Source organism: Excalfactoria chinensis, chromosome 7 (assembly GCF_039878825.1).
Source record: "Excalfactoria chinensis isolate bCotChi1 chromosome 7, bCotChi1.hap2, whole genome shotgun sequence".
Lineage (NCBI taxonomy): Eukaryota > Metazoa > Chordata > Aves > Galliformes > Phasianidae > Excalfactoria > Excalfactoria chinensis.
In genome coordinates this window covers 6,691,158-6,718,062 of record NC_092831.1, presented here as the reverse complement: position 1 = coordinate 6,718,062, position 26,905 = coordinate 6,691,158, and the positions used below count along the sequence as shown (strand labels likewise).

At 40.6% G+C, this 26,905-nt stretch overlaps 1 protein-coding gene across 1 annotated transcript; it reads right to left on the bottom strand.

Annotated features, from left to right (window-relative positions):
• On the bottom strand, positions 1 to 25,597 carry ACTR3 (actin related protein 3). Its single transcript, XM_072342146.1, has 12 exons — positions 25,408 to 25,597; positions 12,569 to 12,624; positions 9,737 to 9,861; positions 9,092 to 9,202; positions 7,538 to 7,633; positions 6,660 to 6,767; positions 4,955 to 5,098; positions 4,090 to 4,263; positions 3,472 to 3,564; positions 2,859 to 2,984; positions 2,151 to 2,234; positions 1 to 1,759 (listed from the first exon to the last, which is right to left on the bottom strand). Exons 1-12 carry the CDS (start codon positions 25,449 to 25,451, stop codon positions 1,664 to 1,666), a joined length of 1,257 nt encoding a protein of 418 aa, XP_072198247.1. The 5' UTR covers positions 25,452 to 25,597; the 3' UTR covers positions 1 to 1,663.
• Between the last annotated feature and the right edge of the window lie 1,308 nt (positions 25,598 to 26,905).

Here is a 26,905-nt window from a genome sequence, read left to right as displayed (position 1 = left end):
GGAAAAGAACTTATATTAACCTCTTTATTTTACACACATTTGCCTATAGGCCTTATCACATGAATTAGTCAGCAGTTGTGACTTAAAAAGCCATCATCTGAAAACTCCCAATGCTACATATACAAGAATTGCACCACTGATCAGAAGAGGTTAATAGTAGTTTTGTGATACAATTATTTAGCTTTGTTGCTCGCACCAAGGTTCCACTCAAATCTAGCACGTGAATTCTTATATTTACTGTAAAAAGAGCTTTCCATGCTCACCCTTGTTTCTGAGCCTCATTTATCATGTTTTGATGTAAGCTCTGATAAAGAAAAAATCTTGAGCAATCTTTCCAGTTCAGGAGAAGAAACCAACAGATCTCCCTCTTGTGGTCTTCTGTGTAAACTATATTTGTGAGTGTCTGAAGTAGATTTTTCTAGCAAATAGCAACAGAAATTGCGAGTAATTTCACTCAATATATGAAGCTTTCTTCCTAGAAAGAATGAGAGAGATGCTGTTTTCACTTCACTTTTTATCTACATGGTATTTTCTTGCAGAAAAACCAGAGATTTCAAAGGCAGAACTGTCTCCTGTTTGCCACCACTTGAAATGGGAAACAAAAATGTTACAGAATGAAGTAGATGAACAAACCTAACAATGGAGAAGGTGTTAGATTTATATAGGTAACTGCTGTCCAGATGAACATATAAACTGCCATTCTAACAAGTTCACACTTCAGTTTATACAGTGCACATAACGATTTCTACCTGACAAGCCAATCTTACTCTTCAAAAACCATAGCAGATACGTAGGAACCCATGCTCACAACTTCCCATGTAACGGCATTAACAAGTCTGACACAAACATAAAAAGAAATTTTGTGCCTTTATTGGAATGGTGTTAGGCTTTAAATACACCAATTTCGATAACCTGATTATTTGGTTTTAATTAGAAATGACACTACAGAACTGCAATACTGGTCCAAGTCTTTTCTTTTTTTTTTTTTTTTTCTTTAAAGCAAGAGATAGAATGAAAACGCACCGAGTAATCAGAAAGCACTAGGCAGGCATCGGTTAATCCAAGATAGGAGCTTCTTAGTTCCAAAAGCAGTCGCATTGTATGGAACCCAGGATTTAGATTGGCTGTGATTTGCAACAAAGAGTTGCAGGAATCACGATGACTTTTTCTGTTTTAATTTCTTTTTAAGATGGTCACTGGTAAATTCTTTTTTCCCCCTCAAATATTACAGTTTCTTTAATCCGTTTTTTTTTTTTTTTTTCCTCAAAGTATAAAAAAGTAAGAAATATAAACAAACTCCAGCTTTGTACCCATGAAAGGGTACAACTGAAGCATTAGAGAGCTGACTATCTATACACTGTCAAATCCCATCAAATCTTGGATATTTCATTAATATACAAAATATCAGGGCACAGAAAGAACTAAAATCCACTTTGTTACGCACAGGTTCAAATAATCAATCTAAAGAAAAAAAACGTGATCATTTTGGCTTTCCACTACATCCGCATGTTGAGACACTTATTAAAATAACCTTGTTTAATTGTGTTTGGTCTTTTCCTTATTGTCAAGTCATGTTTGTTATCTTAATACCGGCCATCAGACAAACAAGTGATCAGAAAGACTCCTCCCCACCTCCCTATCCCTGACCCCTGCTAGGTCAGCTTTAAGACATAACTCCAAACACTGGGTTGTGACGACAGATGCTAGGACCAATTTCTTCATAATCTTTTTTGGTATGGCATACTTGGTAGAATTCAGGCTGTAAAGGGGAAGAGAAAAGACATCAGTGGTTTTCACCCCTCAGCTTAACAATACTAACATCTATAAAGCAAATGGGAAAAGAAACAAACTTCTAAGCCCCGAAATTAACCTCATTTGTCACATGGCTAAACAACAGCATGATCAACATATACTATCACAAACCCAAAATCACCATTAAAAAAAAATTATCACTATAAAATTAATTCAGCTTTCATTTGCTCTTCCAGATCTTTGAAGCCTAACGCAAAAGCTTAGGGGGAATGGTTAATATTTGTTACTCAAAAATCATCAGAAAATCCCCAACTGCATTTATTCTGAACTAAATGAGAGATGAGAACTCCAAAAACACATGCAGGGCTAAGACATATTCAGCTTTATAGCTAACTTACTGTGGAAGCCAGCATTGATCCTCCAAACCAAACGGCATATCTTTGCATATGGTGTGTAATGACTTGTACATCAATGGGCTTAGGCTACAAAAGAAAATATATATATATATTTAAATATGTTCCTTTTTTAATTCAAAGGACTGTAAATTCCAAGTTCACCTCTCTCAAACTATCATTTACCTAAATGCTGGGTATGTAATTATACAATTATACTATCAGTTTTTCAGTTGCACAGCCCTAAGAATAAAGCGGTGATTTAGTAGCAAGAGCTGTTTACGTTATCAGACATTAAAAGCTACTTGCATTCATGCTGGTTCCTCCTCTCTGATTATCCACCTTCAATTTTCTGCTTAAGTTCCTCAAAGCACTGTTTTTACAATTGCAAGAACAGACCCATACTACTTACTCCTCTCAAAATAAAACGCTTCATAGAAACATGTTCTTAAATTTGTCACTTTTTATTACAAAGATGAACTTAAAAAAATAGCATTGATTGAACCTGTCTAGTAATTTCAATAACTAGAAATGAGAAAATCCCTTCACTCTTGCCTTAAAAATTAAATAATAATAATAATTTTAACCTGCAAGTGTCTTTTATGTATCCTGAGTTACCAGAAAAAAAAATGCAAACATCAAATCAGAGGTCAAAAGTAGATAGAACCCAAGTTAAGGAGGTACTTATTAAATGCATTGGCTACAAGAACTAACCTTCAGTCTGCCGCCACTAAGTTCTTCACTAAGTTTCAGTCTGGCATCAACAGTTCTTTTCAAGTCTCGCTGTAAACGGCGCCCAAAGTCCCTGAACATGGTTGAGCCTCCAGAGAGGACAATATTCTGTTTAGAGTCAAAATAGATACATTAATTTTTAAATTGTATTCAGTGTTTCTAAAAATACACTTCTCCAGCTTCATTCAGTTCTTAAATTCTATTTTTTTTCCCTAATCTCTTTTTTGTTGGCTTTTTCTTTTTACAAACATACAGGTGTGCTTTTACCCTGTTTTAGATTATTTTTAAACTGAAGCATATATGAATTCTCAAAGAGGTTGTCTCATTTAAATTGTTTCTGATTTAGAATCCATTCATATCTTAGCACACCTCATTTCTTTGGCTCAGATATTAATTTCCTCAATTTCATTACAATTTGACTTGATCAATGAAACATCCCCTTCTGAAAAACATGTATGTGAACATACAGCCTTCTGCTTTCCAGAAAAATGGTTTACTTTTTTACTTTCTTAATCCCAGTTTCCAGTAGATTTCAATACAAACCACCACCCTCCCAGACCAAGTAGTAAAGAAAAACAGCACTTCAGCTACTGACCTTATACAGAGGACGTCTAACATCAATGGGGCAATTCTGAATAACTTCATCTACTACTTCTGAGATTGGTTGCGTAAAGTCGGGATTAGCAAACTACAATCAAGAATAAAAACAGACAAGTCAGCATGCAGAACCACATACAGAAAAGAAAGGAAGGCTAAAAATAAGGGAAAAAGAACAAACCGCCCTATTATATTGGGGCTGTAGCGAAAAAAACTAATGGACTAGATAGATAAGCTGTATTTGCTGCCATTTTTAAAAGGTTTGAAAGTATATTAAGCTTGAAGTATCTGTTTTGTCAGCTGTTCTCCTATACAGTTCTCACTAATCACAACAGGTCAAAGAATACATGCCCTCCCACATCAGAAGCACTAAAGAAATACACCCTAACAGGAAAAAACAACTTTTCGATAGAAAGGACTCAGTGCAGGGGATAGCTTTATTCTTCAGTTTTCCCCACACTGGAACTGAGATAAACAATATCCAATATCTGGTATTTATTTAGAAAGAAGAAGAAATTTTAAATTTGCATAAACATGTCAATAATTTACAAATCCTATTTGTGAGATATCATCTACAACACCTAGAATGAAGTAAAGACAATTTGAATCAGCTTACCTCAGGATGGAAAAATATCTCTGGCCCCAGGAACCTCTCATAGCCAACATCAATGGTAAATTCTTTCTTTGAGATAGCATTAATTCCAGTATACTGTTTAATCCACTTTGTACCATCTGTGTCATACTTGTTAAATTCTTTTACTAAATCAGGGCAAACGTAACTAAAACGTTCCTGGAAAGTAAATATGTACAGTTCCAAAGTCATACAATGTTTTCTGCTATTCTTTTCTTTTTTTTAAAGCATACTTCTAAAAGCATAGTAACTCTTTCTTAAAAGCTTTGAAATTGGCAAATACAGAATCTGCCTCAAAAACAGCTGAAATGACATCTACAGCATACAGCCTGATGATGGCTCTGCTAGTAGAGACCCTTTCAGTGTAGCACTGCAAGCAGTACACCCTTCTGGGTTACTTTTTTTTCCCTCCCCTCTCAATCTCTATAATGTTGAGAAATGAGTTCTAAAGTACACTGAAGAATTGCCATAGAAACAATGCTTAAGCCTACTTGAAGCTGAGTATCTTTCGAGATAGCTTTGTACTATAAAAAAAAGAATCCATCAATACTAAGCAAGAATAAGAGTAATTACAGCTCTTCACGTTTCATATCCCACTGAGAATGCTTTCTCCTAATATTACAATAATAAAGGGGAAGAGTCAAGTGAAGACTGAAATCCTGGGCAAAAGAGACTATAATTCAATAACACATCTTAAAAATGCACATATTTACTGTTATGTAGATATTTTTATATTCATAAGAAATAGTAATGTGAGGTGGATGGAAATGATTTTAAGAGAATGTACTTTTACTAACTGCTATCAAACTCCACTTTAAAACAAGCTCTACACTTGTGAAGTTCACACTACCTTCACTGCTTTAGCAGTTTCCAAGGATTGCTCAGGAGGAATTCCTACTTCTCTCTCTCTCAGCAGCTGTTGAATGAAGTATGTTATATCTCGCCCTGCGATTGGAATGTGTTTGATACAGCTGCCAATCACGTATCCTTCAGCCTGTATAAAAAAATTAATTGGGAGAAAGACATTGATAAGCATTCCTTCCAAAAAAGCTTAGAAAGGAGGGAGAGTCATAGTGTGTCAACTCCTATTCAGTACCCATGATTGAAGCCTTTAAGGCTGGCTCTTAAAATACCTGAAGCCCACTTTTGCATTGCATTTTGTTCATAATTATTAAAGTGGTAGAAGGAACAGAAAGGTCACTAACACATAAGACAGACAGATTGCTATACTCACTATTCCTTGCCCCTTATTTTCTCTTTAAAATGAGGGTACTCTTACCAAAAAGGTCAAGGAAACTTATACCATACAATATTACTTTAGAATAAATGATGCGGCTCCATAGTCACAGTCATGATACAATTCATGTGAACCAAGATGAACTTTCTGTCAGCAAGGAGAAAATGCATCATTTGAGCACATTAACTGAGATGGCTTATAGCATCAGGCTGGCACAAGCTCAACCCTTACAAGTCATACTCATCCTAGAGGACAGTACTGGGACATTGAAAATATCCAACCCAAATGCAGAAACCAAAAGCAATGAGAGAACTCCACAGCACATGAAAAGTTCAATCAGTACAATTAAAAAAAAAAAACTAACAGCTAAACAAGTGTTGAAATCCCAATTATGTTGTAAGCCTTATTAAAAACATGCCATCTCACATTTAGCTGCCGTATTCCACCAAGATCAATAAGAAATTTCTACACTGCAGCATAATTTTGATCACAATTGAAGCTACATTTTGGTATAACAAATAAAAAACCACCTCATGTTACTGTAGCATGATAAAGCTTTTAACAATCTAACTTCATTTTTCTAGCAAAAATGTCTCTGTAGCCTAGACTTACCTTCATCCCCTCAAGAAAAGATGGGCATTGAAAATAAAAGCACACTGCTGAATGCTCCCATTAGAAAATTTTAGACAAGTACTTTTGTAAAAGGAAGCACACCTACCATAAGAACAATAATTTGCCAGTTAAGAAACAGCAAATATAAATGTTGAAGTAAATGATCATACCAATTCCTTCTTGTGAAAACAATGTATTGCAACAGATATTTAATGTTAACTAATTTACTGTGTTTTTTTTTAATCAGGTAGGAAATGACAGAGGGAGAAAAACTGTAAGCAATACAAAATATTTCAGGGCAGACATAACATTTTATTATAAGCTGACAGAATTAAACAGTAGCTTCCAAACTTTTTGGACTGACTACTGTAAAGAGCACACTGACTCTTATGAGCAAAAGAGACTGCAAATACAATAAGGCAACATGGCTTCACTTATTCATAGCACAGCCTTGCAAATTATCTTTCTGAATTAATCAATGGAAAAAAACATGCTCTGACAAGTTCAAAGTGGAGAAAAGTTCTTCCAAGAGTTCCTGAGGTACCAAATAAGCAACAAAAACCCACACCTACAACCCTGGGAGCTATCTGATACTTCTCACGATTCCTAGCTATACATTAAGACTGTACGAATGAAGACTACAGAGAAGCTGAAGGGCAAACTATTCTCCCCTTAGGTTGTTTCTATAGCTCCTAAGTATGCTTACCACAGGAATGACATGAGTAACACCATCACCACTGTCTATAACTGTGCCAGTCAGTGTCCGTTCTCCTACTTGTCGTGACGTCCAAGATGCAGCCAAAGCAAGGACAGCCTTGTAAAAGAAAACACAGAACACAATTCTTATAGAAACATTGCACTGCAGACGTCACAGCCTCCAGCATCATTTTCTGATAAGCCCCAGCTAATGAGCATTCCAGGTATTTTAAAATGCTTTATTTTACACTAAATAGTACTTTCTTACTCCTATTGCCAAGTTACAAACCTCCAGTTCTAGTGTGATTCCTGGCTGTTCTGCAGGTTATGAACAAATACCTCCCAGATTTATTTTTACCCTTTCAAATCTAAAATCCACTAGAGCAAAACAAGTGTCTACTTAGGACAGCTTGAAGTGTTTTAGCATACATTTAAACAGGAAAAACCTTTGTCTGAAATCTCGTTTACCAAACAAATCCCATTAGTCTGATGGAAACTTCCTCTGAACAGTTACTAACTAAAAGTGCTTGAAATTCTCTTGTGGTAACTTACAGCACCGAAAACTGATTTTGTAATGTGTGTATACAATAGCTTTCAAACAACAACAACAAAGACTGCAGAAGCATAGCTTTTGTCTTCTGATGCTTTTTAAGCATGTCCAATATAAAGACTCTTTTTGCTGCTTCATCTTGAAAGGGACTCAGCATTTAGTCTACTACCATAATTGCGGTGTGTTTTGTTTAAGGTGCAGCAAGATCTTATATTGTGTCTAGAGTCCTAACTCCATACCTAGAGCTGAGTATAAACATCCAGCAGTGGAAATGGTGACCAGAAACACAGAAGAATACTTCAAGAGTCGCTTAAGATTTTAAATAGCTGTGCTCTTACCTGAACAGCAATATATAGTCCTGGAACATTGAAAGACTCAAACATGATTTCAGCAGTATATTCTCTATTTTCTGGAGTATTTAATGGAGGTTCAGTCTATGAAATAAAGAAAAACATTTTATGTGGATTCAGATTAAGCATTTAAACTTCTCTCGAAAATCACCTAGAGCTAAATTTTAAAAGATGAGTCATTCAAGAACAGCATGTAAAAATAGTCGAGTGCAAAGGGGGTTATTAATGGCAAATGGTGTAATGAAGAAAATCGAGGAACACCCATGGCACAAACAGAATTACTGCAAGTCACAGTGCAAAAGCACAGTGCAAACAGAAAAAGCAGAACTGAGAAACAGAGTAATTACTGTTTAAGAATTTACATCAGTGGTCCTATCTATGACTTGGTCAGCTTATTATAATGCATGTTTTCAGAAAGAATCAAAGACCTTGCATTTGACATGTTTAGGTTTAAGTATGCAAAGCACAGATACTAAAGAAAATCAGAAATTTGCTGAAGAAAAAAGCTATTTTTCTCCAAGAGGCAATGATTATAAAACAAAAGTTTATACCACTCATTGTAGAAATGTGTTTAACAGAGCAACAATGTGCTTAACAGCACACAATGGTATAACTATATATTTTGTAAGAGTGCCATGCAAACAAGCAACCTTCTCCTCTAAAAGAGCATTTTGAATAATACCAGAGTAAAAGCATCTATCTTTTGTTGCATCAACCATGTAAGTGTAAAGACAGGAGGGAATCAGACTCTTCGTAAAGGTGGTACATCAAGAGGCCATGGAAACCAACAGCAACATGAGAAACTCTAATTACTTCTTAGGAGGGGAAAAAAGGCAGTGTGAGGGTTGGTAAAGTATTGGGAGAAGAGCCCACATGTTATGGCACCTCAACCCCTGGAGATACTCAAAGCTTGGATGAAGGGACCTGAGCAATTAGATCTAAGGGTGCAGTTGTATTAGTTTCTATAACAAGAACAACCAATGCACTCAATTCCAACCTTGTGATATAAAATTCAAACTTAAAAATACTGTTATTTCAATGGCTTTAAATGAAATGCTAAGGAACAGGAGAGACTTCAGAACATCTGACCTCAGTTCAGACCTGATATGTCCATGTATCACAATCAGTCCTTCTGAATTTAATAAAGGAGACAAAATTTCAACCTAGATACACTATCCAGGTGGCAGTACTATAAAAAACAAAATTATTGCAATCACATGAAGTCAAAACATAGAGACACCCAAATGCAAGCACCACTGCTGACTTCAGTGGATAAATAATAAAAGAGGGAGAAGACAGAGGTGCATTGGTGTGAAAATTAAGGAAGGAAGGAAAGCTTGCAGTTCAGACTCATTGGCTTTCAGCATTTTCAGAAAGCTGAAGAAATGTGAATGTGATAAGCCAAGCACCAGGAAAGTTTCATGTAATTTATATTTCCTTTATTTTTCAAGGTAAGTACATCCATATTTGAGAGTTATTCCATAAATCAGCACAAAATTCTTGTCATATATTATTTCACAGGCATGACATAATTTTACCTACCAAAAGAAAATAATGGTCCTCGGGTTCCGCCCTTAAATACTTAAAGATTACTTGCTCCATAAACCTTTCCATCAGGTCCCAGTCTTCAACTATACCATGGCGGATGGGCCACTGTTACAGAACAATACCAAAATGTAACTGGAAACAAACTTAAAAACAACGTTTTCAATTGCATTACAGAAATTTTATCAACATCTAGAAACCTTGTGTTAGGTTGTCCCTACCCCAACCTGACATCTATTTGAAATTCTGATTATGGAGAAAACAACATATTAAGTGTTTCTCAGTGCAACAAAATGGTGGTACTGGCAATAGTAGTATGAGGATAAACCTTAGGGTCCCTTTAGGCCAGTACCATGATTCTGATGTGGCTGATAGAACATCTCAAGGAGCAAGAAAGCATCTTCTATTCCCTCCCAACACTGTATCAGCCACCCTTCACTTCAAAAGAAACATGTTGAAATGAAATATTGTGTCCCCCCCTCCAATTCCAGACTTCTGAAGGTCAGCAAAACTGATTTAATATCAAACGTTTACAATAGTTTCTAAGAAAATAAGATTACAATTCAAACAGCATTTACAAGCTTTGTACTGTATGCTTGATGATTTCTAACTGTATTAGAAAATCTTAATGTCTCTCAGTACCTTGGTTGCGTAAGTTGGTTTTTCTATTGCTTCATCTCCAATAAAGAAGTCTAAATCATCAACACCTTTCAAAACCCTTCGTTGTGCTTGATCAACCACTTTTGCTGATTCTTTGATAGCAATACCTTTGACAAAGAGAACAAATGGTATTTTAGATTATACATCCAGCACTGAGAAAAACAGGAACCTTAATATTGTGAAATAGGAAAATACCGCAATTATATTCATCCTTTGGTTCTGGCACAAGCACAGAAAAGCTGATACACTAAGAATTAATATTACAAATCTCTTTTGCTTCAAGGAATAACTGGCAAAAGTTAAGAGACAACATGTTGGTAATTTATCCTTCCACGAAAATTACTCATTATAAGGAAAAAAAAAAGGAGAAATACTGCTAAGTCTAAAAATGGGATCCAGGGAAGATGGAACAGCGATGAGATACCACAGGAACACAGATGTTCTTTTCTCTCCTCTTTTACATCAGCTCCCAGAGTGCCAGGGTCACATAGCCGGCAAAACCTACTGTATTTTTTCCAAGTCTTAAAATACCAGTGGGAAATTTGCAGAAATAAGAACCAAGCATCAGCTCCTATTACTTAAAAGTTGTCATATGAAAGCTCTCTCAAAGGCAGAATTATTTTAGTCTTCACCTTCACCTAAGTGCTGCTTGACCAGAACCAAGCCAAGCTCACAGAGCCTGGGGTCACACACAGCTACAGGATTTGGAAACATGTAGCACATGAAGCTAATGCACCCCAGTGCACTGGGAGGCCACAATCTTCTCCCCTTTCCTCCCTTCTGTGCAGCAACAGAAGGGCTGTGCAGTCAGTGAAAATGAATTGTTGCACAAAACTGAACAAATATAACAAAAAGCATTATTTTGAGCTCATCGGGAGGAAAAATGCGCCGCACCACAACTTCTGTAGCAGCCTACAGGAGAGGAGAGAGGAAGTAAGAGGGTGGGAACCAAAAAGCAGAGGGGTAGGTAAGAAGAAGCTGAAGTTGTGCAGAAGATGTTGCAAGGCCAGTGTTTGCCGCAAGCGAAAAACAGCCTCTTGCCAAATATTTTTCAGGGCTTGCAGACTTGGGGACAGCTTTGCCGTCCAGATGTATGTTATCTTCATGTAGTTTCAAGTAAGTCACCAGCGCTTGCCACAACATTCTAAAAGCTTTCGCATCCCATGGGCTTCACCCTGCTACAGTCTGAGAGAGCTCAACTCACAGCTGGTCAGTGCTGGTTGTGAAAGTCAGAAGTGAGAAGAGGTAAATAATCAGAATGGAGAACTACAGCACGAAAACACAAACAGGAGCATAAATCTTGCTTTAATGGTGCTGAAGGTAGGCAACACTCCAATATTATTGCAGGGCCTTTGGCACTGGTTGGCTTGGCACAAGAATATGAACATTCAGAAAAAAAAAGAAATTGTGTTTAATGACTATTCAATTATTCCTCCCCCAACCTTTTAACATAAAGAAAAAGTCATCCAACATGTCAATTATCAGAGATAACTTCCATTTTTTACTAAGTTTGGAAAACTCCTGGCTCACTGAAAGTTGACTGTTTTAACACAAGTCGGGACAACAGGGTTAAGTGAAAGAAAAATCAAGCAAGACAAATGATCTGCCAAATCTCAAAAGCAGACAGCAATGAAAACAGTGAACAAGTTTCTTCAAAGAACTGACCGATTGTGTTCTCACTTACTTCACTTTCTATGCAAGCATTTGTCATCTCTACAGAAGCATATTCAGAATTAAGCCAAGACCACAATATAAAAGAGTGAGATAAAACTTTGTTAAGACCAGGAGCAAGTAAGATAAGCAGCAAGTGAGCAAGGGAGAAGGAATGCTGCTCTGACTGGTTCCACAGCAAGCAGTTTTTAAGAAGAAAAATAAACCTGATAAAACAAAGTGACCACATGGCCATTCCTGGAAATCAAAGAAGAAACCAAAACACATCTTAAATGTGGATAACATTAAGAAAACATACAACATCAAAACACTTTGGGAAGACCCAGCATTTTGTAGCATTTGAAGTTAATTGCTGTTATACACTGGTTTAAATTTCTCTAATGTGGAGAAAAATCACTTTTGGAAGCACGTTTCGTACCCACCCAGAGAGCCTGAACTACCAGTTCTTTTCTGAACGGATTGTACTTAAGTGTTGTTACTTCCAACTCCTTTCCTGTTGTATTTACAAGGAAAATTGGGTGCACTGATGATTTCTTTTTACCAGGATGTAATACTCGAGTACTTTGGCTGAGATGAACAATGACAAAATGCCAAGTAGTGTGGAAGGTCAATAGGTGAAGCATCCCTTCAAGAGGCAGAAGCATTTCAGAAGATAGAGAGTGAGTAAATAAGCAGTTTTACTTAAAATAAGTAAAATTACTTTCACATCTGCAAAACATAATGAATTAAGTGGCACAGCTGTGGTACTGAGATATACCTGGAAAGCATAACAGCTAATACCCTAGAGATTAAAACACTGCTTTTCTTAATTATTATTTTTCCCCTTGTTATGATCACCTAAAGTGTTTTCTGATCTACCAGCAGAGAAAGAACCTGCTATAGATACAGCTGTGCTACTGTTTCACATTTGAAGTCAACTCCTTAGAGACTGAAATCATATTAGTATGCTATTTTAATGAATGTTTCTTTCTAAATTGAGGATTGGTTACAAAAAGCAGGTCTGAAAAGACCTCTGAGCAACACCAAGTTGCTCATTTTTAACTGCTTTTTTGTACGGCTGGTGCCACTGCAAACATCATAAAAAAGTCACTGTAAACTGTAAAGTGTAACATCAGTATTTAAATACAAGTATCAAATACTTACAGGAAGGAATAATGAACTGTGGCTCAGTGTTACCGGCATATCCAAGCTTTGTATACCTGTTAAGGCAAAAAAAGCTTAGGTTATAATATTGAATGCCACAAATAAAGATGACACTTTTAAAAAAGAAGGGAAATTTGATCATTTTAATGTGGAGAGGGGAAACCTTTTTGAGAGGTAAAGCAATGCTTACTATTACAGAACACTGCTGAGTTCTACTCGAGTGGAACCGCACTACTAAACACCGAGTGTATCATTCAGTTTATCAGTGTTTAGAAGCAAAATTAAATGAAGTGATTGTTCCTCCCTGCTCAGCCATCAGCAGCTCCATAGCGTATTTCCATACAAATAACATGAACTATGGAAGTATTGTTGCAGCTTCCAATTATAGGGGAAAAATCCCCCTTGCCCATGGGCTGCCAGCCAGGTGTGGTGCAGAACTGGCACAACTCACACGCAGAAAGAAAGAGGAACAGCTACAGACCTTTACTCACTGCATTTCCAGAATGTACCACAATCAATGATACATGTATCCATAACCAAATACGAAAACTGACAAGATTGCCAATAACAAAAATCCAAGGACTACAAAATTCACCATACCAAACCTATCCATCTGCTGGAAGCATTACAAAAGACTGGAGCGACACAGATTCTAAAATGTACAAAGCGGAACACATTGAATTTCAGTGACAGCCTGCATAGAAATCTGACACAGACCAGGAGACTGCAGTTTCTTTATACTGATGGGTAGTTGCACCAACTGCATCAACTCTGTCAGCAAAAGCAAAGTACACTACAGCAGTACCTCTGCAATTCTCAGTAATGGAACACAAACCCAGTTGACTTTACACAGGGCAGTAGTAACTTTAATAACCCAGAAACCTGTGTCAACAATACAGCAAAACATGAGGCAACAGCTATAGGAACGAAGGTTGAGCTTTTCCAGGCTAGAGGAGCTTTACAGGTTGCTCACATGTTCCCAAACACCTACAGTTTCTACTGCTGACAATAACCAGAAGTGCTATCCTAAAGAAAGCATCAGGTGCTTATAGAGGACCTCATCTAAAATGAAAAGCACTTTCAAGAGAAACATTTTAAAACCTATGAAAACCATCTTCTCTATGACCTACTAACAGGTTATAGAATCATAGAATATCTCAAGTTGGAATGGACCCAATAAGGGCCCCTGAGTTCACTCCTGCAAGAACAGTTTGGTGTCAAATTGACCAACAGTAACTCATACTGAAGAAGAAAAGGCAAAATAAAATACATAATGAAAGTGAGTTAAATACTAAGAAGAAACATAAACTTTGTGCATTACGTATTGCACACGCCTGAACTTAGGACAGGCAACTCACCCTTTGCAGACTCAAGTAATATGAAAACCATTTTTGCAATTTGTCTTAGCCATCCTGTTCCTAAAGGAAATCTCAAGTAAGAATTCCATAGTTTGATGCTCCTATAACCAGTCAATGCAGAATAAAGCTTTCGGTTCTGAAAGAAAATGAAGGCGGCCAGCAAATACTGACTCAGTCCCCCCACCTCGCCATGCAAACCAGGAACTGCAGCACACAGGATTTTAAAGCTAATCCTGCAGAGGAACTTTGGACCCTGAAGGCTACATACGCCTCCCACTAAATCAGAAGTGCCTTCACAAGCAAAAAGCAATTTCACTGCTAGGCTGTTAAATTCCATCTTTCAAGGCAAAGAAAAGCTGATCTGTTGCAGGTAACATACTGTTTGGTTGCTTGTGGTGTTGGAAACCACCCAGTGTACACACATCCAGCAAGCCGAAAACAGTCAAGTCGCATTTTGAAATAAAAAGACTGTATTCAGACATAAAATCAGCACATCTAAAAATACTATGGCCTACTCAGCAGGAAAAAAAAAAAGTCTTCTGACACATGGAAAAAAGTTTCCCATTTTTAGACTTCCAAATAAGGAGAAAAAACACAAAGAAGAAAACCACATGGATTCTGATGTCTGAATAATAAAGCATTAGTGTGGCAGCTCTCCTATGTGGCTCCCAGTGCAACGGTTCACATTTCCAGTACATCACAGCTTCCTTGCCAGCCTATTCTCTCCAGCAGGATGTCAACATCACCTACCACAGGTCAGGGCAGTAACCCAGCCTGACCTCCCCCTCTGCCCTCTAAGGCCTTTAGTGATTGGTGCCACTGGGCTCGGTGCAGTGCCAGGGCTGCCATGGACAGGGTAATGCACCAAGTGAACAACCAGCTTCAGCATCACATAACCACGTCCACACCTACTCAAGTTTCAATGAGGTTAGAGGGGAAAAAAAAGTTGAAAAATGCATAGAAGTGAATACAAATCCTCAGCCTTCTGAATGCATAGTCTAATAGAAGCTTTCTTTAACTTACTTTTGTAAAAAGGAGTACTGCTCAGATAGATCTGATCTATTCTACCATTTCCATTTGAAGTGAACTGTTTTTAACTCATACAGACAAAGAAGCAGTACCTTGGACAAGCTGGATTTTACACTATATGACTTCCACAAAGCAGCTCACACACAGCAACATGTGTCTGAGTAATGGATGATTCACAGGGGAACAAGGCACACCCTGTCTTATACTGAAGAAATGCTGATATTAGGATTGATAAGGCAGTACCAACAGGGGATCGCATTTCCCAGCAAGTCACAGCTTTGCTTGTTGCTGCATGCACCAGAAAGGCAACAGGAGCACATTCCTTGCCATAAGACATAACTCAGTTTTCCAATGCTGAATTGGAGGCACTGAAGCCATAGCCGAGGAAAGCACTGTGCAGCCTCATACAGAAAACAAGTTAACCATGCAGGATTATATTAAAGCCTGCAGCAGAACTGATTAACAAAATCCCAAGGTGAAAACTTGCATCCAACCTCCTCTGTAAAGCTGGCTTCCTTTCTGACCATTTCTCCATCTGAAGTGTTCCTGTAGATGTTCACCCCACCAAAAGGGGAAGCTAATGAAGGCTCCTCCACACTTTGCTAATCTGCAGCTCACCATCAACACGGGAGCATCTGTACAGTGCCACTCACCTCAGACTCACACCCTGGAGTTAGGAAGGAGTTGTTTGCTTGAATGTTACTTACCTATCAGTCGTGCAGATAGCTTTAAAGTTGAAAGGAAATATCACTTACAGGAGAAACTTCAAGTAAGAATGTCATTAAAAAGCCTCTCATCTGCATGCCACAAACCATGACCATGTGCCTTTTCTCCATTTCTTTCCAGTCCGTGATAAACATCATTCTGCGTACATCCACCCAAATTAAACACCCTGATTCTAACACAACTGCAGCAGTACCAAAAGGCTGAGGAACTGGGGAATGACTGTTTGTTGGATAATGTATCTGTTCTGTACTCTGAGAAGTACATGAAGCACAGCAGCCCAACATAAGCCACATCCTACCAATTCTGCAGGCAGCCCTGTACCAAAACTCAGATAGCCAAGTGCAGGCCGAGAGGAGGTACAGTCACAGCTCGAATCTCTCCTCAATGGATGCTTAATCATTTTATTCCAGCACAGTACAGATATGCATACCTCAGAGACACCTCCTGAGCCAATGGGAGCAGCAATGATCACTGCACATCACCTGGTGTGCAGAATCACATCCCAGCCATATAAAAGAAACACACTGAGTGCGTTAAAAGAAGCCATCCCCCTATAATATTTGAAACTCAATGCAGATCATGAAGTTCGTGAGTTTCAGGACTGAGATTAAACTGAATTATTTTCCTCCAGTTTGAAGCCAGATGCTCAAGATGCAGAAACATCAATGCACTCCAGTCCTCCCACTGTCCTTTCTGGCCAATTCCCACTAGCCCCAGCAGCTTCTCTGATCCCTGGACTGACCTCAGTCTCACTCCCAACACTTCATGGGTCCAACCCCAGGAACAGAACTGAGAAATCAGCTACATGGGACCATTTCTTGGAACAACCAAGAACAAAGAAAAACTCCATAGCCAACAAGGGGCTCAGTTAAAACACAGAACAGTGAACAATAACATCAATCTGTTGCCTTTACATATGAACTGCCTTCACCCGCACAGCCTGCTGATTTTCTACTTAAAGCCCAGCCTATTAGCCTCAGAAGATGAGGCAGTTCTAAAGGGACGCACACACACGTGCTATATTTTCAGAAGGGAATGAAATAAATCAAGAAGTGCCAAGTTTTTACCAAAATGGAATTTTTTAGCTGTCTTGTGTCTTCTGATATAATAGTGTCTTCTTCTATAATTCTGTGATTCTGTGATTCTGTGATAAAAAGCTGACTTCAAAAAGCAAAACTTCTCCAGGAAGGATGGAAGCTTTAGCTTTTATACACAACACCTCACCTGACTGAAAAGCCTGAACAAGCCTTTGCAGTTTTATTTGCTGCTTTTCTCCTTTCATCCTTCCCAAAATCCAGATGAGACTGAGGCACCTGGGAAGCAATTCTTTCTTGAGCCCCCATTAACAGAAATGACAGGAAATAGATGGTGAAGCAGAGGAAAGCCATCCTGCCCCTTTAAAAAGCTCCAGCACCAGGTGCAAATTGCTTAAGCAGCAGCAGATCACCAGCAGTCCCCAAAGGAACTGATTATATTAGGAAAATGGGACTTGCATTAATAAATTAGTTTACTATCTCTTTTCAAGTGTCCTTGGTAAAACACTAGATAGCAAAAGTCTTTGGGATGAGTCACGCCCTTCACACCACTTTCTATCTTTAATGAATATAGATCATCTTCCCTTTTTTTAATAGCAACTGCTTAGATCAAGTTTTAAAACATCTCTGGTCAGATGTTTTAAGGAATCAATAACTAGAGCTGAAGAATTAGCTCTTCAAATGGAAAAACACAAGATTAGAAACGCTCTTACAATCTTACATCCTGCTGAGGTGTAGATGAGACACCATGGGGTGGGAAGGAGGGATATTACCAAGACCAGCAGGATGTCCCAGAAATGAAAACAAAAATACAATAAGAAAGGTTAACATCTCTTAGCACACCTGGGTAAAGACAAAAAATAATGTTCTGCTTTTCATTAGCAACTACATCTACAACTCAAAGTAAAGACACCACTGCTGCATGTGTGAAACAGCTTGAAGGGATGATAAAGACCACAAAGTCTTAGCCACACACAGAGGAACAGAACCCTCAAGGTGCACACAAGGAGCACAAAGGCAGCAGCAGCAGCACAAACTACAGGATATTTGGAGCAAGTTCAGATGTGTTTTAAAACTGTCACCTGGAAAATCCTACTAGCAACACTCTGAAGAGGTGACAGCACTGCTATTCTGCACTGCTCTTAGCTTTACTAACATTTGGGCAGAACAGAAGAGAACCTATTTCCAAATTCGTTCCATGTTTACACGCATCAGTAATGTAAATAAAAACCCACCAACCACACTGAGAACTTGACTGCAGAAATCCTCATATAAACAACACGATGCATTTATCATGTGAAACTCCACGGTACAAGTGAGTCACAAAAAGCATACCTGAAAAGCAGCCCGTATTTAAACATGGAAGACCAAGAAACTGCGGGTCAGACACTGATGGTAAGAGCTCAGTGTGCAGTCCCAGTCAGTTTTATTTCTACTTGTACTATCCAGTTCAGATATTTAACGCTAACACATCCTTTAGCACAGAGAAGAGTTAGCTTTGCTTTGAGCACGTTTTCTTCAAAGCGAGAGAAGCAAAAGGCCTTGGATGTTATCTTTGTATAATGAAAGCAGTTTGTGTTGGCAAAAGGAGAACGCTCTCTTTTTCCTTACTGCTTCCTTTGAGACCTTTCCACTAAATCATTTTAACAAGCATCTTAACAGTGCCTCTGTGTTACACCACACCCACACAACACAAACTGATATTGCTGGGGTTCTTTTTTTTTAGTAAAGTTGTTTTTCATTTGTATGTCATTTCTCCGAGTGCTTTTGACAGCCTGATTACTCCACGTGAAGTGTCCAAATAATGCAGAAACAACACCCCAAGTTCAGAAGTCATCACAGCGAATCCCTCATGCTACAAATTCATTACAAGGAAGAGACTGACTTGGCAGTTTTCTGCATCATTTGCTCAAAATAAGACATTAAAGAAAGAAAACAGATCAGCTATATGTAATTTTCAACAGCTGAAACAAGTAGGATCAGTTCAATCAAACTATTTCCAACTACACGAATCCTTGTGCCTGCAGACACTTATCACCAGCACCTCCCAGCAGCAGGCCTGTGCGCATGGAATGGGCAGAACACTGAAGCCACAAGGCAGAGAAAGCCACAGCTTACAGAAACCTGAGCAATTGGGATGTTCTTCCCAACAAGCCAAGTGCAGCAGAGAAAACCATAGAGTTACTTCAGACTGGAAGAGAGAGAGATGATCATTTGTCCAGCCCTGAATCAATAAGCAACCTGCTGTCATCCCAAACACAGCAGCAAAACTTCAGCAGCGTTATGCTGAAACCCAGCAGGCCAACAAGTCACAGTGAGGAGCTGAGAAGCCCACAGCAAGCCCTGTGAGATACTCTGGGCCCAGAACACTGCCCACCACCCCCAGCAGGTAGCCAGGTGTTTGATATCAAGAATACACTTGCATTAAAATACCACTGTGCATGTGTATCATGTTACACCATGCTTACTTCAAATGGCTTTGAATTAGAAACAGTTATCTTGGAGAAAGATGTGCCCTACTAAGCTGCAGACAAAAATACATCACTGAGTTTTGGTTTAATAAGAGAAGCAGGCCTTATTTAGTGAGATCACACACATTCTCAAGTCTGCAAATATGAAAGCAGTCAGACTGAAAGTTCTTGCAGATGATAAACAGCATGAGGAAACCTACAGCAAGTCATGACAAAAATGTGAATATTGAAAAGATCGATGAGACACTGCATCAACTAAATTATTACCATTTGGATTCATTCATTGGTAGCAGGATACAACTGGAATAGAGCATTAGCAGACAACCTCCCGGCTGCAGGCAGCCGTGCCAAACACACACAGCTGCAGCCACTGGCAGCAATCACATGAGGATAATAAGGAGAAAAGAAGACCTGAGGAGGGGAGAAAAAAAAGAAATCCAAGTTTACCCAGAGGTTTTTTCATGTCTAGGCTTAAAAATGCAAGCTCATGCTCAGAACAAGATGATGAACAATGAATCCTACCCTACAGAATATCAGTGGATGAAATAACTGACTTTTCACATTGGATATAATCCTCTCTGGCAACCAATTCATTTAGAAGAAGTTACAGAAATATATCAGCAGAACACCTGGAAATGACAGACTTCACTCTTATAGGTGCCTGTGTCACAGTTATTTTGATCCCAAGTCTGTACTCAAAGCTGTATTTTTAAGGGTCTCCTCAGTGACACCCATTAGATCTGTACACTAATATAAGTCTGCTTTAGCTCAGTGACTACAACAAAGATGTCCTTTATCTAAGCAAAGCAAAAGATCATAAAAATCATTTCTGATTATGATTTTATTTAGATTGCCTTCGGATTTACATTTTTCATTCAGATCTTCAAAAGAACGTCCAAGTATTAAAAAAACCAGTCAGAAATCCAAGCCTTTTTACATTTCCTAAAGAAAGCCTGCAGTGATGTTTCAACATTCTGTTTCATCACGCTGAAATATTTGCTTGCATAAACTAAAAGAGCAACTGCAAAGTGTCTTGTATGTGCCTATACAATAACACAGGAGATGGATTACTACTCAGGAACTAGTAAGGTATTCCTGAATTCACTGAAACAATGTTTTCAGTGATTCGGATGCTCAAACACGCATCACATTCATGCAGCCAACATGCTTTCTGGGCAAAGCGTCCAGCCAAAGTAATAACCATTGACCAAGCAACAAGGAGAAAGCCTGCCCTGTGCCACCCACCCCTCCCTCAGGCCTTTCATCACCACCAGGGCCACACTGAAGTCCTGCTTACTGTGCAAGCTTCCCACACACACAGCTAGGAGCTGTGTTGCACATCCTTGGGGCACACTTACCATTAAATTCATGCCCATGGATGCACAGTAGTTTTGCCCTCCACTCAGAAGCGTTTCCCTCTCGTCATTTTCTTTTTTAAATAACAAGCTCAAGTGGAAAGAAAAGCAGGACCAAAAAGACAGAAGGGTATCATGAATCTTAGATGGCTTCTGACATGCATTAAGATAACATGTAAACTGATTCACTGCAATGGAATTCCTGTACAGAGAAAATGGAACATAAAGGAGACTGTGCAAGTAAAGAATATACATTTCAAACCCAATTCCAGTGACTCTTGATCATACACTGCACATCCTGTGTGTTTAAAGCATAACATGGATGGATACTATATTAAGAGACAACAGAGTTCACCATGGATCCACAGAACCCACTGACAATTATTTAAAACAGTTTGATTTTGGTGTTGTTTGGTTTTTTTTTAAACCACAAAACTCAATCCAGCATAACACCTTTTTTCATACTAAGGCTGAAGCATTTCCTCCTCATGACCACTCATTCGCTGGCAAGCAAAAGATGTTCTTAAAATCCTGGAAGGCTATTTTTCCATATTCCATTAAGGAATGACTTTGTTCATGCTTTCCATTCTGAAAAATGACTTCTGGGATGACACAAAGTAGAGAAAATGATCCCAAAAGAGAATGTTTTCATGAACACTGGAACCCCTGAAAGGTCAGGACAAGACATCTAATGGAAATGTTAACTGTTAGGATATCATAGTGCAGCAATAACACATCAAATAGGAGGTCGGGTTTGAAAACCTGTAGAAATAGCCCATGTTTTAATGTCTGGCAAGTCTTTTCAAGGCCTGACATAAGATAAAGTTTAAGGAAATCTATGTCAAGTATCTAAGATGTTAAAATGTAGGCTATTCCTTCCCTTTACCTTGCTTTTATAGCACTGGATTTCTTATTTCATAATTGCTGCCTATTGAAGATTATTAGATTTTCGTGGATCTCACGCACTGACACTACCAGGTCAAAACCAAAAAGAGAAATAGAGCAGCACTGTCTTGTCATAAATTTTCCCTTCAGAAAGCACTCAACCAATAAAACCTTTGTTCTACTTAAGAGTATGAGGATACACAGGTGTTGCATGAAGATTAACCTGAGCAGTAACTGCTCTGTAACTTCCTTTATTTGTAGGACAGCTGGTTACAGGAGCTCCCCAGGAAACTCTCAGAGAGCTTCAAGACAACCTAGAAATGCTGAGCAGCCTCCATCTCCCTGGCTCTCAGCTGACCTCAAGGGCCTTAAGTACTCCGTGTGAACAGCATAGCATGGCTTCCTCAAACCAGCTCTGAAACCTTCAATTCTCCCCTAGTGTGCAGGGGAGAAAAGGAAGAAAAAACAACGCACTCATTTCTGTAGCCTGAATAATGGAAGTAAAGCAGGGACTTGCCAGGCATGTCAGAGGAGACACCAGAAAGCAACTACAATAGATGTTTCCCACGCAATCACATAAGCCCATTTACTCAGAGGACTACCATACACAACCGTGCCTACAAAACAAATTCTGGGGTACTTTAGGAAAAAGTTACTCACTGTCAACATGCAAATATGGGTTGCTGATGGATCCACCTGAGAGCTACAGCTGCATAAAGCCCACGGAAAACAGAAGGTACAGAAAATACAAATGCTTCCCTACAAATTGCTTTCACTGCTAAAATTAAGTTCTTACGTTGGACCCACCATAGGTTACACAGCCACTTACTTCAGTGCAACTGGAGAGCCATTAATTTGAACGGCTGCAATTAGCTGCCACCCAGATGGGCTAATTCAGTGTTACAGGAGTTCATGCTAAGAACAAAATAAGTCCACAACACTTAGAGAAAGACAGCCAAATCCTAGATGTCAGCCTAATCGAGCTCAATTCTGAAGTGGCGTAGGAAGAGCTTTTAATCACGATCTCCAGGCTGCTTTGTGTTCACCCATCGAGACTTCAAGAATGACTGAAACACACAAGAAGACTCCAGCCCTAAGAGGCTTTTCCTTTCTTTGATGTGCTGTTTATACGCCGTATGGATATAAATCCTTTCTTTTCTTCCTGCATTTTAAAACATACATGATCCTTATCCCCCCACACACACTACATGTTAAGTATAATTCATAGCATCATCATAATAATCTGTCAGTGTTTGAAAATCGGAATTCCAGACATCTAAAACACAAGTGCTACTTCCCAGCTCACTGTTGAGGGGACAGGGTGCCTGCATATAGGGAGAGAAGGGAAAGAAAAGCATTCAAAACAGCCAAGTTAAATCACATTCAGTATTAACATGGACAGTGGCTTCCTGACTGTAACATCTACAACCCTGTGCTACAGATGCAATATACTTAAAACTAAGCCAGGTGACTCAATTATAGAAAGAAATGACCGTTTTTAACAGCTGCTTTGAACTAATTGAGCTCTCCTGATATGTCATTTCCACATCTGTAGCCTCGTTATGTAATTAAGGAGAAGCAGCTTCAAATAAGTAGGTTTTCTCAGGCAGCAGTCAGGTATTTACCTGCTCTTACTAGGCACCCATTACCTTGTTTTCTAGATAGCAGGTTTGGTCAAGCAAAGAATGCACAGGAACTTGTGAAGAATGCAGCTCTCCAAATAACAAGTGTAACACTGGAAGAATTACTGCTGCGCCCATCATCTGAGTGCAATGTCATTGACTTCACCCATTTGTCAGCTCCAGCTGCATGACGTGCACCTGGACCATCCCTAAAACATTTGACTAACTGTTAAAACATCAGGGAACAGGTAGGGTGCTCTCTCCCTAACCCTTTCTGTGCTTTGTAAGGGGTTCTTAACATAGGACTAAATCTGTGCAGGCTGATGTTGAGAAGCCCAAGCGTCCTCCCCTCTCACCCTTCTCCTTCCCCTCAACATTAGCTGGCAAAAAAGAACACACACCAACCACTCATCTCAAACTGCACCCAGATGACCACTTCACACCTTCACCTACTGACATTCTAACGTGCCAGATTCTCTGTCAGCTTCCAAAAGTTAAAAGTCTCCGTCCACAATTGAGTGGAACGGAACTTCAAGAAAGAGGAACCTGGCACTATGAGATGCATCAGGAACAGAAGTAGTAGTAGAACCATTTTCAAAGAAACACAGACTGACGGTAAAACAGCACATCGGAGAGATCTCTGAAGAACAAAATACAAGAGAACAGTAGGGAGATTTGGTCAGCAGCACATAACAGAACATTAGAGCATGCCCTGCACAATGAGGTTGACTAATAGTGCACTTACGTACTGACTCTCTCCAGGAAGATATGTTGTTAACATTCAGGTCCCTCAGTACGCCTCTCACATCAAGAGGACTGTGTGGTTCCTTGCACAGCTGAATTCTACTGTGCTGCTTCTAGCTAGCATCACTAGAAGCTCTGATCAAATTGCCTAACTCTAGCAATTACAATCTCTACTTTCAACCCTCCCCACCATGCCCACTAACCATGTCACTCGGCAGCAAATCTCCACAGCTCTTGGCTCAATCACCTCCCAGGGCAGCCCATTTCAATTCATTATCGCTCTTTCTGAGAAGAAACTACCTAATACCCAACCTGAACCTCTACTGGCAGAACCTGAGGCTGTCACATCTCATTCTACTGCCCATTACCTGGGAGAAGAGGCCAAACCATATTATGCCTGTATGCTTCCAATACATGCAACCACACGCTCTCATTCCTGCTGTGTTTATCCCACAAAATGCACAGGTTTTGCTCTTGCTCTAACTACAAACGTGACTTCTCCACACAAACATTAAACATATAGACACTACAGACACAGCCAACTCTGCTCTTCTTGAAGGAGACTTACTAATGTCTTAAACCAAATGGATTCTCTGGAAGAGAAGATGAGGATGCGCTTTCAGTTTCAGATGAGTATATCCTTTCTGAAGTGGACTGTTAATTTCTACCCCTAGGTTGCACTCACCCAGAAACTTCCCCCATTACTTGCAGTAAGACAGATGAGAAACAAAACAGAAAGCCAAGTTTCAGAACCACCAGCGCTAAACAAAGAGGAAGAGCTCAGCCCATACACCGGTACTTCTCTTCCCAATAAGAACCCAGTGCATAAGGGCTCAAATGAAGCATCCTATCTGTATGACCGCACTACAGAGAGCAGCTGCGCTGTGGTTTTCACTTCCTGAGCACTGCTGCGAGCAGCCCAGTGACCCCCGGCAGCACCCAGGCCGTGCTGCAGCTCTGCAGGGCATCCGGCACCCGGCACAAGGCTGGAGGGACCGAACCCCCGGGGCTCCCTCCCCAAAGGGCCGTGCTTCACACAGCACATCGCCGGCATCCCATCCTCTTCACCTTTTGACGCGCTGCTAAATAAAAAGAAGAGTTTCTAAATCGGATTTGCTTCAGGTTTGACACCGAAAACTGCCTTATAAGGTATAAAAGCCTGAAAGCAGGAAGAGGCTTTGACAAAACTAAGGAAGTTCCTCTGCGCTTGCTCACTGGCGGGGGAGGGGTTCTTTTTTTTTTTACCCCCTTCCACTGAGAGAAGTAACACAGAATAAATGACATGAGCCGCACGGCCTGAAAATCACCGCCACGAGCACGCGGCCGGGCGGCAGCTCCGAGCACAGCGCTCCGCACGACCACCGCCCGCCCTCAGCGGGGCTCCTTCAGCGCCAGGCACCGCGCCCTCAGCGCTGCGGGCAGCGGGCACAGCCCCCCGAGGCCTCCCGGGCTGCGTACCGGGGCCTCCCCTCCGCCAGCGGATGGGGCGAGGGAAGCGGGCAGCGCGCTACGACCCCGCCCGGCCCGGCCCTCCCGTACCGCCGCACGCCCCTCGCCGCCATCTCCGGCGGCGGCGGCCCCTCCCCGCCGGCACCGAGCTGTCAACGGCGCTCACCCCGTGCCGCAGTCCACCACACAGGCCGGAAGCCGCCCTGCCATGCTCCTCGGTAGCGACGGTGCTGGGGACGGCGGGCAGCCCTAGGCGCGCTCCGGCTTCGCTCGGCTCCGGCGCAGGGGGCGAGGGCACTTCCGCAAGGCGGACGCTCCTCCTCCCCGCCCGCACGCACGGCCCGGCGAGCCCAAGATGGCTGACCCGCCCCTCCCTGCGCGCAACGGCGGAGAGGGCGGGCGCGACAAACCCTCGTTGACGTCCGATCTCGTGGTCGCGCCCCTGCGCGGCGGGGAGAAGTGGAGCGGGCGGGAGGCTTTTTTTTTTTGAATCCCAATTCCTGGTTGCCTGAGGGACTCCAAGAAGGAAGGCAGGGAAGACTGTATTTTAATGCCGGAAAGCTGAGAGAAGGCGGGGCAGGCCTCTGTGGTGGGAATAGAGTGCTAAAAATGACAAGAGGATGGCTTCTTACATCCGCCACCAGTGACGGCTGTAGACAACTGCCCCTGCTAGGGCATGGAGAGCCTTCTCCATAGACAGTGTCATCAAAGGGCAAATGCAGAAGTCTCACTCTTTCTTCTGCTTTTTGGGGTTTCCAGAAGTGCTACAGATGCTCTCTGGCTTCCTTCAGCCCTGCTCACAAGCAAAACACTTCCGTGGGAGAGAAACAGATGCAGCCGACTGCCCACCGTCCTGCTTCCCTTCTGACATTTGAGTCCCTCGGGCACCTCTTTACTCATAGACATCCAAAGGAGCAGTCTGAGGTCCCCTTCCTACCCTGCTATCCATTAAATAAGACCACTATGCTGCTATCTCAAACCACAAAGCACAGGCATTGCCCTGGTCAGCCATCCCAGCAAAACTACCACAGGGATTGATGGCATCCATCCCCCCTTGGGTTTGGTCCTAGGCCTGGGGCAGTGCTTTGAGGCAAGCTAGGAGGCTGTTTCTGACTCAGGATCATGAACTGCTAACAGTTTCCTGTACAAGAGGTACTATGCTGCTATTTTCTGCTGAGTGTAGCTACAATACGTGACTACTAATTAGCTTCACCTCTATCAGCTTTTCACACACGCAGTGTGTATGCTCTTTCCCTTTCTGTTACCCACTCTCACAAGCACACAAACCTTCAAATAAGAGTCAATCAAACCCTTGTCTGCAACTGAGATGGCGAAAATGGGATAAACGGGTAAATTAAACCAATATATTCTCAAACCGCAGGACCAATGGCATTAGCTGTCAGCTGGAAATGATGAGGGATGAGCAGCTAGGAGGGTTGACTGTGCAGCTCACCCCATCCTCATCCTCCTTTTGGAAGTATTTTCATCCCCAAAGGGGCAGCAGCTCAGCCTGCTGGGTTTTGGCCTTCAGGTGAAAAAAACAAACACAACAAATAAATAGGTGTTTGAAAAGTCACTCTTCTCCTTTCCACCTTTCACAGTGCTTTGGTGTTTGAAAGACAGGATGCTGTGTTCAACAGGCCTGGCCCCATAATATTCTGTAT